At 43.2% G+C, this 13,734-nt stretch overlaps 1 protein-coding gene and 1 non-coding gene across 4 annotated transcripts; both read right to left on the bottom strand.

Annotated features, from left to right (window-relative positions):
• Window positions 1-4,202: 4,202 nt before the first annotated feature.
• On the bottom strand, window positions 4,203-11,791 carry RBMX (RNA binding motif protein X-linked). Of its 3 annotated transcripts, none has more exons than XM_026716540.2 (9): window positions 11,676-11,791; window positions 10,112-10,238; window positions 9,826-9,932; window positions 8,619-8,781; window positions 7,216-7,335; window positions 6,613-6,727; window positions 6,368-6,493; window positions 5,368-5,468; window positions 4,203-4,831 (listed from the first exon to the last, which is right to left on the bottom strand). In XM_026716540.2, exons 2-9 carry the CDS (start codon window positions 10,218-10,220, stop codon window positions 4,521-4,523), a joined length of 1,152 nt encoding a protein of 383 aa, XP_026572325.1. In that variant the 5' UTR covers window positions 10,221-10,238; window positions 11,676-11,791; the 3' UTR covers window positions 4,203-4,520. The 3 variants fall into 3 exon arrangements, with proteins under 3 accessions (XP_026572325.1, XP_087796928.1, XP_087796927.1); XM_087940802.1 differs by having other exon boundaries at window positions 5,368-5,453; window positions 11,676-11,778; XM_087940801.1 differs by lacking the exon at window positions 11,676-11,791 and adding an exon at window positions 11,117-11,195.
• LOC113446862 (small nucleolar RNA SNORD61) lies at window positions 10,003-10,075 on the bottom strand. Its single transcript, XR_003375534.1, has one exon. It is a non-coding gene; the product is annotated as a small nucleolar RNA SNORD61 (small nucleolar RNA).
• Window positions 11,792-13,734: the final 1,943 nt, after the last annotated feature.

The raw sequence follows: 13,734 nt of genomic DNA, 5'->3' as shown, positions 1-13,734 counted from the left end.
GTGAATAAAGGAGACCCCAAGCCATTTCATGGAGAATGACTGCACCTTTCCCCTTTTCCTGGGCACGCTGGCCGACTGGCTGAGCAAGGCACGTCCCTTTCACACACATATTTGCGGGCCACAGAGCAGCACCAATTCCCCCCAGCGCCTGAGCCCGACACAATGTCCCTTCCCGTTGGCTTAGGTCTCCCTCTACCGACAATTGTTTTGCACACTCCACAAAAGCCGTGTTTTTTGCATTTTTGCTGCAAGTTCTCCCCCTTTAAAATGGAACAACGGCTTTTCCTTAACATGTTGGAAGGTTTTTCTGCGCCTGTCGATTCTTCAAGGCAAAAGATTGTGATCAAGTTCACCAATGCAGTTCTTTTTGGGGGTGGGTGGGTGGTGGCCCCAAAATGCAAAGGGCCGAAACCTAGACCCAGGAGCCCTAGGACTAACACTGCCCTAAAGTGACAACACAGTTCCTTCATGTCTTGAAGAACCTTTTCCTGGGCTGTCTTCCCCCTCTGCCCCCACCATCTTTTGTGCATTTTGACTACTTTGCAATTGGCCAGAGATAATGCACAGTATCTTTCTCTGCCTGCTTTTTTTTTTTTTTGCTCTCTCCCCCAAATCTGTTTAACTGGATTATCTCCACCCTGAAGTATGGGCAGGTACATCGTTGGGTTAGACCGTTCTTGTCCACCCCATGAGCTCTTATTAGACTGTTTAAAAGCAAAAGAAGGAAGTGTCCACAGTGGTTTCTATCTCCCTCAGTAGAAAAAGCTTAAGTTATATCCTTTTGGGCAACCCATTCAAACCCTGTGTTCAAAAACACCGTAAAAGCTTGCCAGAAAAGCTGGTTATCTAATCAGTAATATCGAACCCAATAAAATATTAGAGTAGCCTTTGGCCACTCCTGCGCTGGACTTGGGTTGGAAAGTGGAACTGTCACCACAGACCGTTTGGGAGTAATGAAGAACTCAGGAGGAAATCAACACTTTATTAAGTTTAGTGAATACAAGGATCCCAAGCTTCAGATGTTGCGCCTCTTCCACGATGCGTCACGTTTTCACTTGACCAAAACGCTTTACCTGTTTCTTCAACTTATGGCACTAGCTCCTTTTCACTACCCCCTTTCATGAAAAGGGAATCGGCAAACTTTATGCCGTCTCATTCGTAGGAGATTTTCCTAAACCATTTTATAGATGGCTGTGACAATTCTTGTGGAATCAAATCTCTGTGCAATTCCTGGCTATAAACGTCATGCTGAACATGAGGATTTAAGAGGAGTTCTTCTTCTTAGGGAGAAGCTCAAGTCTCGCAAGTGGCCACATTTTGAACATCACCTCCTGCAGTGCAGAGTCTTATCTCTGGCAGTTATTAAAGAGAGAAAGACGCACTGCTCAAAGCCCCCCAATTCTACCTCCTGACTCCCCCCCCGCCCTTAAACCACAAGCCACGGCGTTTGCTGGGTGTCTGCCTGCCTGCCAGGATTTCAATCACATTTGTTAAGAGGACAGAAATAATTTCCACCTGACATTTAAGACTCTTTCTCTCACATAGGACCCTTGTCTGCAGTTGCAACAGACAATGGCATTTAGGAAAGGGCTTTCCTGAAAATTGCCTTCTTTAAACTTTACATCCATCATTTTGAGTCTGCTTCTTTCTTGACAGGCCTCCACACAATTCTGTACCTAGAATATAAATGAGCATTAGGAGACTGTCAGAACAGAAAGGCTGTCAAAACAATGGCTAGTATAAACGATCTAGTGCAGTTGCCAAAACGAAACAACCGCATAGCACAAAAAGAACCATTTCAGGATCTTTACCTTGTTGTACACTTAAACATACCTGGCTGCTTGCAGTTTCTGAACAAGCTGCCATAAATGACCACAACTGCTCTCTTGTAACACCTTCCCAAGTGACGGATCATCTCTTATGAAACGCTGAGCCTCAACGATAAACAGCTTTCAGCAAAAGCTTAAGAGCTGCTTACCCCTTGTTAAGGTCAATGGAATATTAGTCCACGAGCACATTAGTTCTCCAGCTGTTTATATCTCCAAAATTAAAAAAAAAAAGTGATTTAAGAATGGCACACCAAGTAGAAGGTACACAAAAACTAGGTGAGCCATAATGTCCACTGGGAGAAAAACAAGGTAGTTCCAAGTGCTATTTTGGAAGCTTTCTACCGAATATGCTTTATCCTGTTTCAATATGTAACCTTTTTTCTAGATGACTTTAATAGGTCACACATCGGCACTTTAACCATATTGGGATACAATATTTTTGACTTTAGTAACGAACGTATTTGTTCCCTCCTGCTTGCAAAAGCAACGTTCTCAGGAAATGGGATACGTTATCAGTCTGTTCAAACTGAACTGGAGAACTAAAAAAAGTCACCTAATTCCACAAACCAGCAGCGATGGGGCGGGGAGCTTGTCCTACTTCAAGCCTTTATTTGCGAGGTATCTGAAACGAGCCCCTTTAAGGCCTCCCTTACCTCCAAGCTTACCTGCTGCTCTGATGCAGCTCACAAACGTGGTGTTCCTTCCAACACACGGGCTGCTTCTTTCTGGGTCTCATCTTAAACGGAACGAGCGCTCAGCCTGCAACAATTACAGACGGTGTAAAAGATCCCGGCGGGCCCAACCGCCCAAACCCACGACCACCCCAGAAAACAGAAACGAAACAAAACAAAACAAACCCCCAACAACCTGGGCTCGCCGATTAGTCTGTCACGATCTAAGCATTTTTACACATTTGAGGTGCGTGGAAGGTTCATTGGACTGGAATGAACTGGAATGGCTTAGTGAAAAAGTCGCATGGCTTTATGGATTCTGATTTTCTTTCCAATGGTGCTTTTTCATGGCAAGTCCATTTGACTGGCAAATATGCTCGGAAGGTTTAGAGGAGGAACTTTAGTTGGAGGTCTTCAGGTCTTACTACATTTCAACAGCATCTTTTGAACTTCCCGGCCGCACCTGGGTCATGACAACTCGGCCCAGGTACCAAAACTCCCAAACAAAAGACTATACAGTATAAAGAAAAGAAGTCAGGCATCCAACTAAACATCAAGTTCGTAATCATGGCTTGCTTGACATTTCCCAGCTGTTAACACAGATTTTGGCAATTTAAGCCAAGTTCTGATTGCATTATGGTTTTACATTTCTTAAAATTAAAAAAAAAGTTGCTTTTTAATATATATACATATATATATATATAAGTATCTTCATTGAAACATACTGGCCAAAAAAAGCAACAGTCCCCCCCAACCCCTTATGGGGACTTGTTTACAAGCTGCTTTCTTAGCATCATTTTCAAAAGCTTTTGTGCCATACATATTTTCATCCAAGACAAGGTTATGATGAATTTAGAAGGCTTCGCCTAAGGCTTCCCAGCACAGGTATTTACTTTTTTTTTTTTTTCCATTTGGCGCTTTCTTTAAAAAGCTAGAAAAACTTCCATTGCCATGATGCACAGCATGTCCTACTGTACTAAAAAGGACGATAGCTTTTTGGTTTCACGTTTTGACTTAGACCGAAAAACTAGTTTTTGCTTTGCTTACCATCTTTTGCTGTTTCACGGGCATTTGATGCTTTAAAGCTGTTGTTGTGGGATGCTGAAAGTTTTCACTTGTTTATATGAAGCCATAAGCTTTTCAGAGGTTGGTGAGAAAGACTTCTTTGCTTATCTTACTTTTCTCCATTTTGCCTTTGGAGTCAAAGATGTTCCTTTAAAAATGAGACACTACAGGATTGCAAAAATTTGAAACAGTAAGAGCAAGTACGTTCTGCAGCTTCTTGGGTGGAATGGGCCAAACCTCTCTCTCTTTTTTTTAATTTACAGAACTCTGCAGCTCGCTTGCTGCAGGTTTAATACATTACTGAGGGGGGTGAGGTTCTTGCAAATTGCCTAAGGAAATGCGTAGAGTGGCACAATGTACATTCAGCTTTATCCATTGGTGGTTTTGACTTAAAAAGGCTGAATGGTGTCCTGAATTTTACACAGGACCGAAGGTAGGTCATTATTTGGGAGCATCTTTGCATTTCAGAGGACACTTTTAATAGTTTAGGGGTTGGCATCCATCCCCACCCTCCCTTCCAACAAATCACATGTCTTGCCTAGAGAGAAGGCATGCTTGCATGAGCAGAACGATCCATGGCCATTTTAGATGCATGGGGCGCCTTCGGCTGGCCGTTGCATTGATGAAGTGAAAAGTGTGGTATTTCAGGGTTAACGTTTACTTTGAAAAGGTTACAACACTAGTACATAGGCTCAAAATGGCATACATTAACATCTGCTTTTTGAGAGAAATTATTAACAATTTTGAAATGAAATTAAACATTGTTTTTACTCTTTCCTCACAAAAAACATCAGTAATGAAGGGGAACTTAACAAGCAACAATTAAAAAAAAAAGTTAAAAACATCGTGTTGATAGTCCTCTGGGTGGGAACGAGATAAAACTTCCACATTCCTTGTGTTGGGGGGGGGAGGAGGAAAAAAAACTTGATTTGGTCCATGAGTTTCAAAGGTTTTTTTAGTATCTGCTTCGGCCTCCACCTCTATCCGAGCGGCTCCCTCCCCGGCCGCCACCTCGGGGTGCTCCGCGGCTCGAGCTGCTGTAAGAATCGCGGGGCGGAGGGTAGCCCCGTTCCATAGACGGGGGAAGGCCTCTGTCTTGTCTGCCCACATGGTCTCGGCCACTTGAGTAGACATCGCTTCTGCTGCTTGAGTAACTCTCTCGACTTCCACCATACCCATCACGGGTGCTTCCGTAATCGTCATAGCGACTGCTTCCACCATATGATGGAGGGGGCCCGCGTGCAGGGGGAGCACTACGTGAGTTACCTGCAGGTTCAATGGTCAGGTAATAGGGCAACACTATAAATCACATCACCACAATTTTACATCTGAGTTTTTAAAAGAAATGCATCAATGGCTTCTCTGACTTTTTATTTTTTTTGATTTTTAAACTGAGGAGGAGGAGCTTAAATATAACCTCACAATATATTTGGTGGGGGAAGGATCGGGCAGAGAAGGAAACAAAACAGGCTGTTTGAAGATGCTGTTTTTTTTTTTTCACAAAGTAGCTCTTTTTTTTGGGATTATTCCAGAACTGCTTGCTATTTTTTATAGAAGAAACTCAGCCATTGTTTTTCCAGTGAGAGAGAGATGCAATTCAGAATTGTTGAACTTTGCTTCGATAGGTTAAGGGAACTGCAATTCAATCGTTTTGTTAAAATAAAAACATTCCCCCACCCCCCACCCCCATTGCAGCAGAAAAACCCATCATGTTAACAATCCCCCTAAGGAGCAGCACTCTAGCCAGTCACGGAAGAAGCCTAGTGAGACACTCCTGAGAAGCCCTCAAAGTCAGCACTTACCGTAGCTCTCATAGGAATCTCTGTAAGAGCCTCCACTGGGATGGTCCGAGTAATCCCGGTCACGCCCTCCGTAGCCATCCCGATCGCTGTAGGAGGAATAACTACTAGGGTTTAGTACCGGAAGCCCACCGTGATAGAAAACACCTCCCCTTATTCTTGCTTTTGTCGATTTGCTTTTTTTCCTCTGCCTTTCTAGACCGTCACATTTTCTCCACCTCTTCTCTAGGAAGCATGAAGAGCAACCGCTAAAGCATTGAGGCTTATACCCCTCCCCACAGTGCCTGATAAGACTCTCTGGGCAGTTTACAGTATAAAGGCACTAGTGGCTGACATCGGAAGCATGGTAAGTCTGAGCCAACCCTGAGGCCCACTAGGATCAAACTCTAGGCTGTGGGCAGAGTTTGCCTGCAATACTGCAGGTTTAACTCACTGTACATCTGTACATGCTAAGTTATGTGTACGGTCTGCACTCCCAGGTCTTTACGAGGGTATCAAAGCCAAGTCTGCCATCAATATTTAATTCAAAAAAATTACACATTGCCTTAGTTACTCCCAGACTTGCAATGGCAATTTGATTGGAATGACCATCATCACCAACAAATGAGGCGGTCTTAAATTCTGACACCCCCACACACACACTTAAGTGTTGGCAATCCGTACCATCAATGATTTGGTTATGTCAACTGCCTTTATTAATCAAACCCCAGGTTTGTTAGGTGAGGTCAAAGGCCATGATCGTGAGAGTCTGGAGCTCCAACACCATCTCTGTAAGCAATTGTCCAGGGCTATTTTAACTTCAAAAGGACAAAGGGCCACAGGCAGAGGACTACTGGTAACCACACCCAGTCCCTCCTCGTTAATAGATGAGAAGATGGCTTAAGGAATTGGCTTATTTGGGGATTTTCAAATTTCTAGAGATCCTTATTGACAGCCAACGATGTTCCTAAATAAATATGAACACTATGGAACACGGAGAGACTAACAATGGAACTCTAGGTACCTGTAACCTCTTGAGGGATACTCATCCCGTGAGCTGGAGTGTCCATAATCACGATAGGTATAATCCCTTGGTGGTGGGGCATAATCTCTGGTGTCTCTGGAACTTGGATAATCTCGGCTTGAATAACTACAGAAATCAAGATGAAGTTACTTTTTGATTACTGGCAAGCAAAATAGCAAAGTCCGAGGACATCTGCTTGAAGATATTAACATATCAGATATTAACAAAACAAGGTATTGTTCTACCTGTCCTTAGTACTGTAGCCATCATCTCTAGGGGATAAGTAGACATCTCTTCGTGATGGCAAGGAGTCTCTTCGCGGAGGCCCCCCATAGCTGTCTCTGCCACGTGACAGGGGCGCTAAAAATTTAAAAACAAAAAGAAACCCAAATTGAGTTGGAAACAAGGCAATCAGAAGGCATTCGTCCCCATTTTGAGTGGGGGAAATGTTATACTGCGCTGTTTGTTTTTAAATGAAGGCTAAAGTCTATGCACAATTATACAAATTCACAGGAAGAACCACGTATTAAGCACAACCTCATCGCAACTAGCGCAAGAACATTTGGAAGGCAGCAAAGGTTGATATGTTACCCATAAAGATTTTAGTTGGAAACTGAGCATTAAAGACACATTTACATGGTGGCGGCAGCATCCTGCAAGGCTTAGAAGAGCAGAATTGTATTTTATACAGATTTGTTATTGTGTGGTGCATCCAATGCCTGGAGAGTAAAGAACCCTCACAAATAGCACTAAGAATTTAAAAGCCCCAAATTTTGCAATGTGCCACAGCAACAGCCCCCTCAAGTTAAGACTTTATGAGCAAACTACAGCATTTATACAAGGCTTACCTCTACCACCCATCCCGCTACTGCTGCGTACAGGTCCAGATGGTGTGGGTCTTTTGGGTGGTGGTCCCCCGCTACGGGGAGGTGGGCCCCTTTTCATTGGGAGAGGGCCTCTAGAGGAACCTAGAAGACAGAACATGACAACTTCAGAAGCATCATCACGATGCTGAGAGGCACCAGAAGTGAAAAGGGGTCAAGAACAAACATGCTCAGAGGGATCGCCTTCCTCACGAGAAACATCCGTGACTGTCAACCTTGGATCAAGGCCGTTAAAAAGAAACCCCATTTTGAGAAATAGGCTCATTTTCTGGGCTGTATTTTTTTTAGACAATTACCGGGACAGTAAAAACAGGCTTATCTAATAGGTCTTTTCCAAGTTGACAATCCATCATTGGTGGATAGCAAGCTCTAGCCTCAGGTGTGAATGTGAAGCTACTAAGAAATTATAAGAGCCATCGCACACTCACTTGTGTACCAAATCTATGTTTGCACAACCTGAATTAGACTCCAATTGGCTTGTGATTTGTGGTTCAGCCCGTGTGTGCACATCTGTATGACACGATTTATGCACAAACCTCTTTTAAATGTGATGGCCGGGGCCATTAACAAGTTACAGAAAAGCAGTAAGCAGCTAAAACTGGTAACATCCACCCATCTTGGAGCTGTAGTCTTTCAATTATCAAGAACTCTTCGTTCTTGTTGTAAACTCAAAGCACAGGTTAGAATGCAGTTCAGCGGACATTCAATCATGTTTCACCTGCCAATCAGGTACTTCCAAGGAAGCTCACAAGCATATTTAGGATGATAGCTCTCCTCCAGGTTGCCCCGGCTGTTGTTTTTTAAAGCTTGTTTACAGTTTAGATAAGCTGTGAGAGATTGCAAATAGCCATCCAGACAAGGAGCTACCCATAGCCCGATCAGCATCCGCTTAAATATCAAGAAACATGCTCCTCGACAAACAATGGCTAACGTTCCAGTTTGTTTCTGATTAAAAAAATACTTGTTGATTATCAATATTAAACGGACTTTTGCATATTAAGAATAGAATTCTTTATTGGCCAAGTGTGATTGGATACACAAGGAACTTGTCTTTAGTGCATATGCTCTGAGTGTACATAAAGGGATTTATAGTATGGTGCCTTGTAGATATTTACTCTGGATCTGCTTTTGAAATACAAGGTCAGGCAAGCCAGATTTTAAAGACCACCAATCTCATCTAAGAACAAGAGCACATTGACACCCCAAAGCACTACTTGGACTGTGTGACCTTTTATTTTTTTTGCATTTAGAAGTGTAATAATTAGTGCTCACAGTACTTTATTTACCTTCTGTCCAGCTATTTTCCTTCTTTCCATTCAACTTCTCTACGTCTTCTGTGCTGTCAATACACAGGAACTTAAACATACCTAAGTGACTGCCTCTTGAAGGTGGCCCCCGGGTTCCACTGCTGCCTCTTCCACCTCTAAGGCCTCTTGGGGGTCCTCTGCTCCTTGGGAGGGGCCCACGTCTACCAGTTTCAAAGGTTGGCTTGGTAGCTTGTTCAACTTTAATGGATTTTCCATCTAAAGACTGAACAAAGGCATCTAATTCAATATTTGTGAATAACTCCTGCCTTTAGGCTTATTACAGTGTTTAGACTTTGAGAGTATTATCAGCATCCGATCCCAGCTGGTTAGTGCACACGGGAACTCAGAATGCTAATTGATTGCTGGCAATTTTATTTATAATTTGTCAAACAAAAATGAAATCACAAATAATATAAAAATAACAGGGACAACAGGCACATTAGTGCACTTATGCGCACCCCTTTATAGACCTCTTAAATATGAAGTGAGGTCCACAGAAGTCAATTTGTGACTAAAACTGAAAATTTGTAGCTGAGACAACTGAATCATGTAGAGCGTTCCAGACAACTCTTATTACAAAAATTGTATCTTTACAGTCAAGTTAGAATGACTTGTATTGAATTTAAAACGGTTGTTTGTGCACGTATTATTGCGATTAAAACAGAGAAAGTCATTTACAGGTAAAACATTACTACAATTTTGTATGCAATACCTAAGTCCGACCCTAAGCGAACTATATTTGCATTAAACCAGAGAATATTAAGTAGGACTTGCAAATACGTTACTACAGTGTTTTAAGTCATCTGTCTTTTTAACTTCAAATTGCAATACTAATATTTTGGAAGTAAACACGTGGCTGTCTTGTGATACAGGACATGTTTTCCTCTCATCTTTTGAGGAGCATCCAACAAACATTTGGCATATATCTGGCACTTTTTTAATGATACTGTTACCACTGGAAAAACAACCTCATATACTAGGTTCCCCCCACCTTTAAGGGATGCTGGAAAGCAACCTTTGCTATCCAATTTGAAAGACACCAGATTTTCTTAAAGTCTCTCTTAGAACAAGGGTCAAACTCGCAGCCAGCGGGCCATGCACACCCCTGGTTTAGCGGAGGGGGAAAAAGTTGTGATGTCACGTGACAACATTGTGTCATCATGAGTTTGGCACCTCTGTCTTAGAAAATCAACAGTCACAATCCTTTGAAACTATTTCAATTCTCTCCTTTTTGAGTTTTACCACAATAAACAACAGACACTCTTACCTTTCCATTCATATCTCTTGCTGCATCCTTAGCATCTGCTGGGCTTTCAAATGTGACAAAAGCAAAACCTCTGGATTTGTTGGTTTCACGATCTTTCATAAGGAGAACTGAGAGAGAAACAAGCATTATTTTGTTTGCTGATCTCACAGGGGGAGATCACCCAGGATTCACATAAGCCTGCTCAGAACTTCTTAGAGGATAGGTAAGTTCTATCATTTCAGATGATCAAAAAAGCTGAGTTCATCACAGCAGGACTGAAAACCCCGCCAAGAGGCCTTGCCCTTACCTTCTACAATACGGCCATATTTGCCAAAGACAGATTCAAGAGCTTTCTCGTTCGTTTCAATGTTCAATCCACCAACGAACAGCTTCCCAGGCCGATCTGCTTCAACCATTTTGACAGGTTTTGGAATCTAGAACAAAACAACCAACCTTTAGAAACCATAAAAATATAGTCACATCCAACTGCAATATGACCTTTTGGATTTCCTGCATATAAAAGATATTGTTGATAAACATTCCATTTTCATTACTAGTCAATTACTTCATTCCTACTGCTGCATGACATGCTGTTTATAGAAAGTAACTCCTGAAGTGGCCCAACCTCTTGCTATAATAAAGAAAAAAAAACCACCAATATGACATGGTAAAAGTTCCTTCTAGTTTAAGCATGAACCAAAAATGACAATTAACAAACCACATTTTCTCATAACAGTCCTTTTAAGCCTCACTCCAGAATTGTTTTTCTTCAACTCTCAATCCCTTTTGCAAATATTGCTCAATTGTGCTACATGAATACAATGAAATGAATTTAATTTCTAACAGTCTGTCCAGACCAATCCCTCCAGATTGATTCATTTAGAAACACCTCACCCCTTTGAAGTTACTAATATATTTCTGAAGGACAATCCTATTGAATGAAAGCTGCATTCAATTCTATTTTTAATAGTTCCCTAAACAGTCCTCACTATTTACTTGTTTCAAAAGAATAAATCGTTCATTTTAACAAAAAAACAAAACCCTAATAAAAGCATCTGGACTGCTGAAGGCACAAAACCACATCGGCCAGTCCATTCTGCAAGGGTTTTATTCCAAAATATAAATGGACAGTTTTAAGTTCAAAGGAAAGAGGTAGAAAAGGTAAAACTCCCAAGTTGAGGAACCTGAGTAAATTTCCAAGAAATTCAGTTTTCGAATTTGATCGGAAAGAAAATAACGATACATTGTTAAATGTTCAGTTTCACTGACGTTTCATATTTAATGAATAATAATTAGTAATAAAACGCCCAACCTTTAAGGAAAGGAGGAAAAGCAATTCCCACGTTCGGTTTTAGCAACAAAAAACCCAGAGCCTCTTCGTGCAAACCGCGCATGTGCGCCGGCCGAACGGAACGCGCCGAGCGCATGCGTCCTCGGAAAAAACCGCCTCCCCGAAAGAGCGGCGCGTGCGCACTCCCGTCCGCCCTTCCCCCCACGTCCCACGCGCCTTGAAGAAGGGGGCGGGGGCGCACGAAGCATCGAGGCCACTCTTAAAAGCAGCCGCAAAATGGCGGCTCCTGCGACCCTCCGAGCAGCCCGTGTTTTGGGGGAAGAAACAGCACTTCCCGACACCCACTTAACTTCCGAAGCTTTAAAATGGCGCCTCAGCCACCCCCTGAGGAGAAGCGGGAAGGGTGAAAACCGTTGAGGGGGTGTGTGGACGGAAAACGAAATAAATAAGGGCCTTGTGGGTCCGCTAAACGGCGTACGTGCGTGAGACAAAAAAAGTATACGTATGATATGAAAAAGGCCTCATTAAAAAATAAAAATAAAAAAGGAAAACTCCCTCATCCGCTACCACGCATCCTTACCTCCTTCCCGCCGGCCTGCAACGACGCACTGAAGAGGAACAAAGGGGCTGAGGGCCTTTATATACGTGACGTCAGCGCGTTCGAACGGAGCTGAGAAGCCCGGATGAAAGCATGGCGAAAGGGAGGAGGCGTGGCCAGGGTTTGGGAGAGAAGAAATGGGTAACGGCGGGTGTGGGTGGCTGCGCAGGCGCGAGTTCCTCCTTCGATTAAGGTCGTGCATATATATGAATGGATGCCTTGGTTGAATTTGGAATAAAATTATAGGAAATAAATAAATACACCTTGGAGACGGTAGATTTGTTGATTGCATTTCAGCCTGGGATGCTTTCGTTCAAGATTTGCCCACATTCTTCTCTGTGGTCCTCTAGAACAGTGGCCCCCAACCTATTTTGTGCCACGGCCCGGTACCGGCATCACAAAATGATCCGCGGCCCAGTACCGGCATCAGCACGCATGACAAGGCAAGGCGAGCTGAGCGACCAGCCAGCCGGCCGTTCCCCGCTTCTCCTCGCCGCCTTCAACTCCTCCTCTGTACCTTTGTCGATGGGCTTTGCTTCGGGACGGCTTCGGGACGGTTGCTCGGCTCGCCTTGCCTTGGGTGTTGAAAGAATCCTCGCGCCTTAGTTTCGTTCGAAGCCGCCCCCTTCGATGAAACTAAGGCGTGAGGATTCCTTCAGGACTCAAACGCCGCTTTCCAACCGGAAAAGCTCACCCGGAAGCACTTTCTCGTCAAACAAGATGGCGGCACCCAGCAAACCGGCGGCCCGGTAGGAAATGTTCCACGGACCGGTACCGGTACACGGACCGGTGGTTGGGGACCCCTGCTCTAGAAGCATGGAACTCTGCAATAAATTAAAAAGCATGGATGTGTAGATTATGTATGTATGTATACATATATACCATTCAGGGGCTCCTTGGCTTAATGACCACAACTCTGACCAGAAAATTAGTTGTGTGGTCATTGAGGCATCATGTGACAGCATCCAATTATATGAACCTTTTTTTGTTGTAGTTGCTAAACGAGACCTCATGTGACCATGATCTGTGACCTTCAGTGCCAGCTTTCCCATTGATTTTGCTTGTTCAAAGCTGAGCTAGAACTCCCAGCCTCCTGATGATTGGCCCAGAGTCACCCAGCTGGTTTTCAATACCCAAGGCAGGACAAGAACTCCCAGCCTCCTGGTGACTGGCCTACAGTCACCCAGCTAGGTTTCATGGCTAAGGCCGGACTAGAACTCCCAGTCTCTCCTGGTTTCCAGCCTGGTGTCTTTACTACTAGACCAAACTGGCTCTCTGTACAGCCTTTTTGTATCACCGAAGCTGGAAAATGCGCACAAGATTTAGAATTGGACATTTTCCCCAATATAAATTTTTTTTCCTGATCTTGCTGCCCATCTGTTATCTGAAGCACATCACTGAAAGGTCCCATTGCTGGATTGGGGCCAAACCAGCCATTGACCCTTTTTTTGCTCAACAGCCAAAAATAGAATAAAGTTTGTTAGGGGCTCTGGGCCAGGTGAATCTAGCAGATGATGGTTTATTCTGCAGATAGCACATTTTCAATGATTTAAAATTTGCTTTTCATTTCTTGCACTGTTTTAAGTGTGGATTTCAACTTCCAGAATTCCCCAGCCAGTGTGAGGAACAATAGAATAGAATTCTTTATTGGCCAACGGTGATTGGACACACAAGGAATTTGTCTTGGTGCAAATGCTCTCAGTGGACATAAAAGAATAGATACATTGGTCAAGAGTCAAGAATCCTAAGGTACAACACTTAATTATAGTCATAGGGTACAATAAGCAATCAAATCATCCTAGGAAACAGTCCATATAAATTGTAAGGACACAAGCGACAAAGTTACAGTCATACAATCACAAGTGGGAGGGGAGGGGCGATAAGGAGTGAGGAGAAGATTAATACTGTAGTAACAGTAGTGCAGACTTTGTAAATAGTTTGGCAGTGTTGAGGGAATTATTTATTTTGCTTTTTTTGGTTTGTTTTTGTTATTTTTGTGCCCTTAGTTTTGGTTCCTTCATCAGCTGCTGAAGAATCCTAG

The sequence above is a fragment of the Pseudonaja textilis genome, chromosome 12 (assembly GCF_049901715.1).
Source record: "Pseudonaja textilis isolate UNSWEBS1 chromosome 12, rPseTex1.2, whole genome shotgun sequence".
Classification (NCBI taxonomy): Eukaryota; Metazoa; Chordata; class Lepidosauria; order Squamata; family Elapidae; genus Pseudonaja; species Pseudonaja textilis.
The sequence above is the reverse complement of the archived record's forward strand: the minus strand, read 5'-3'. Positions and strand labels throughout refer to the sequence as shown.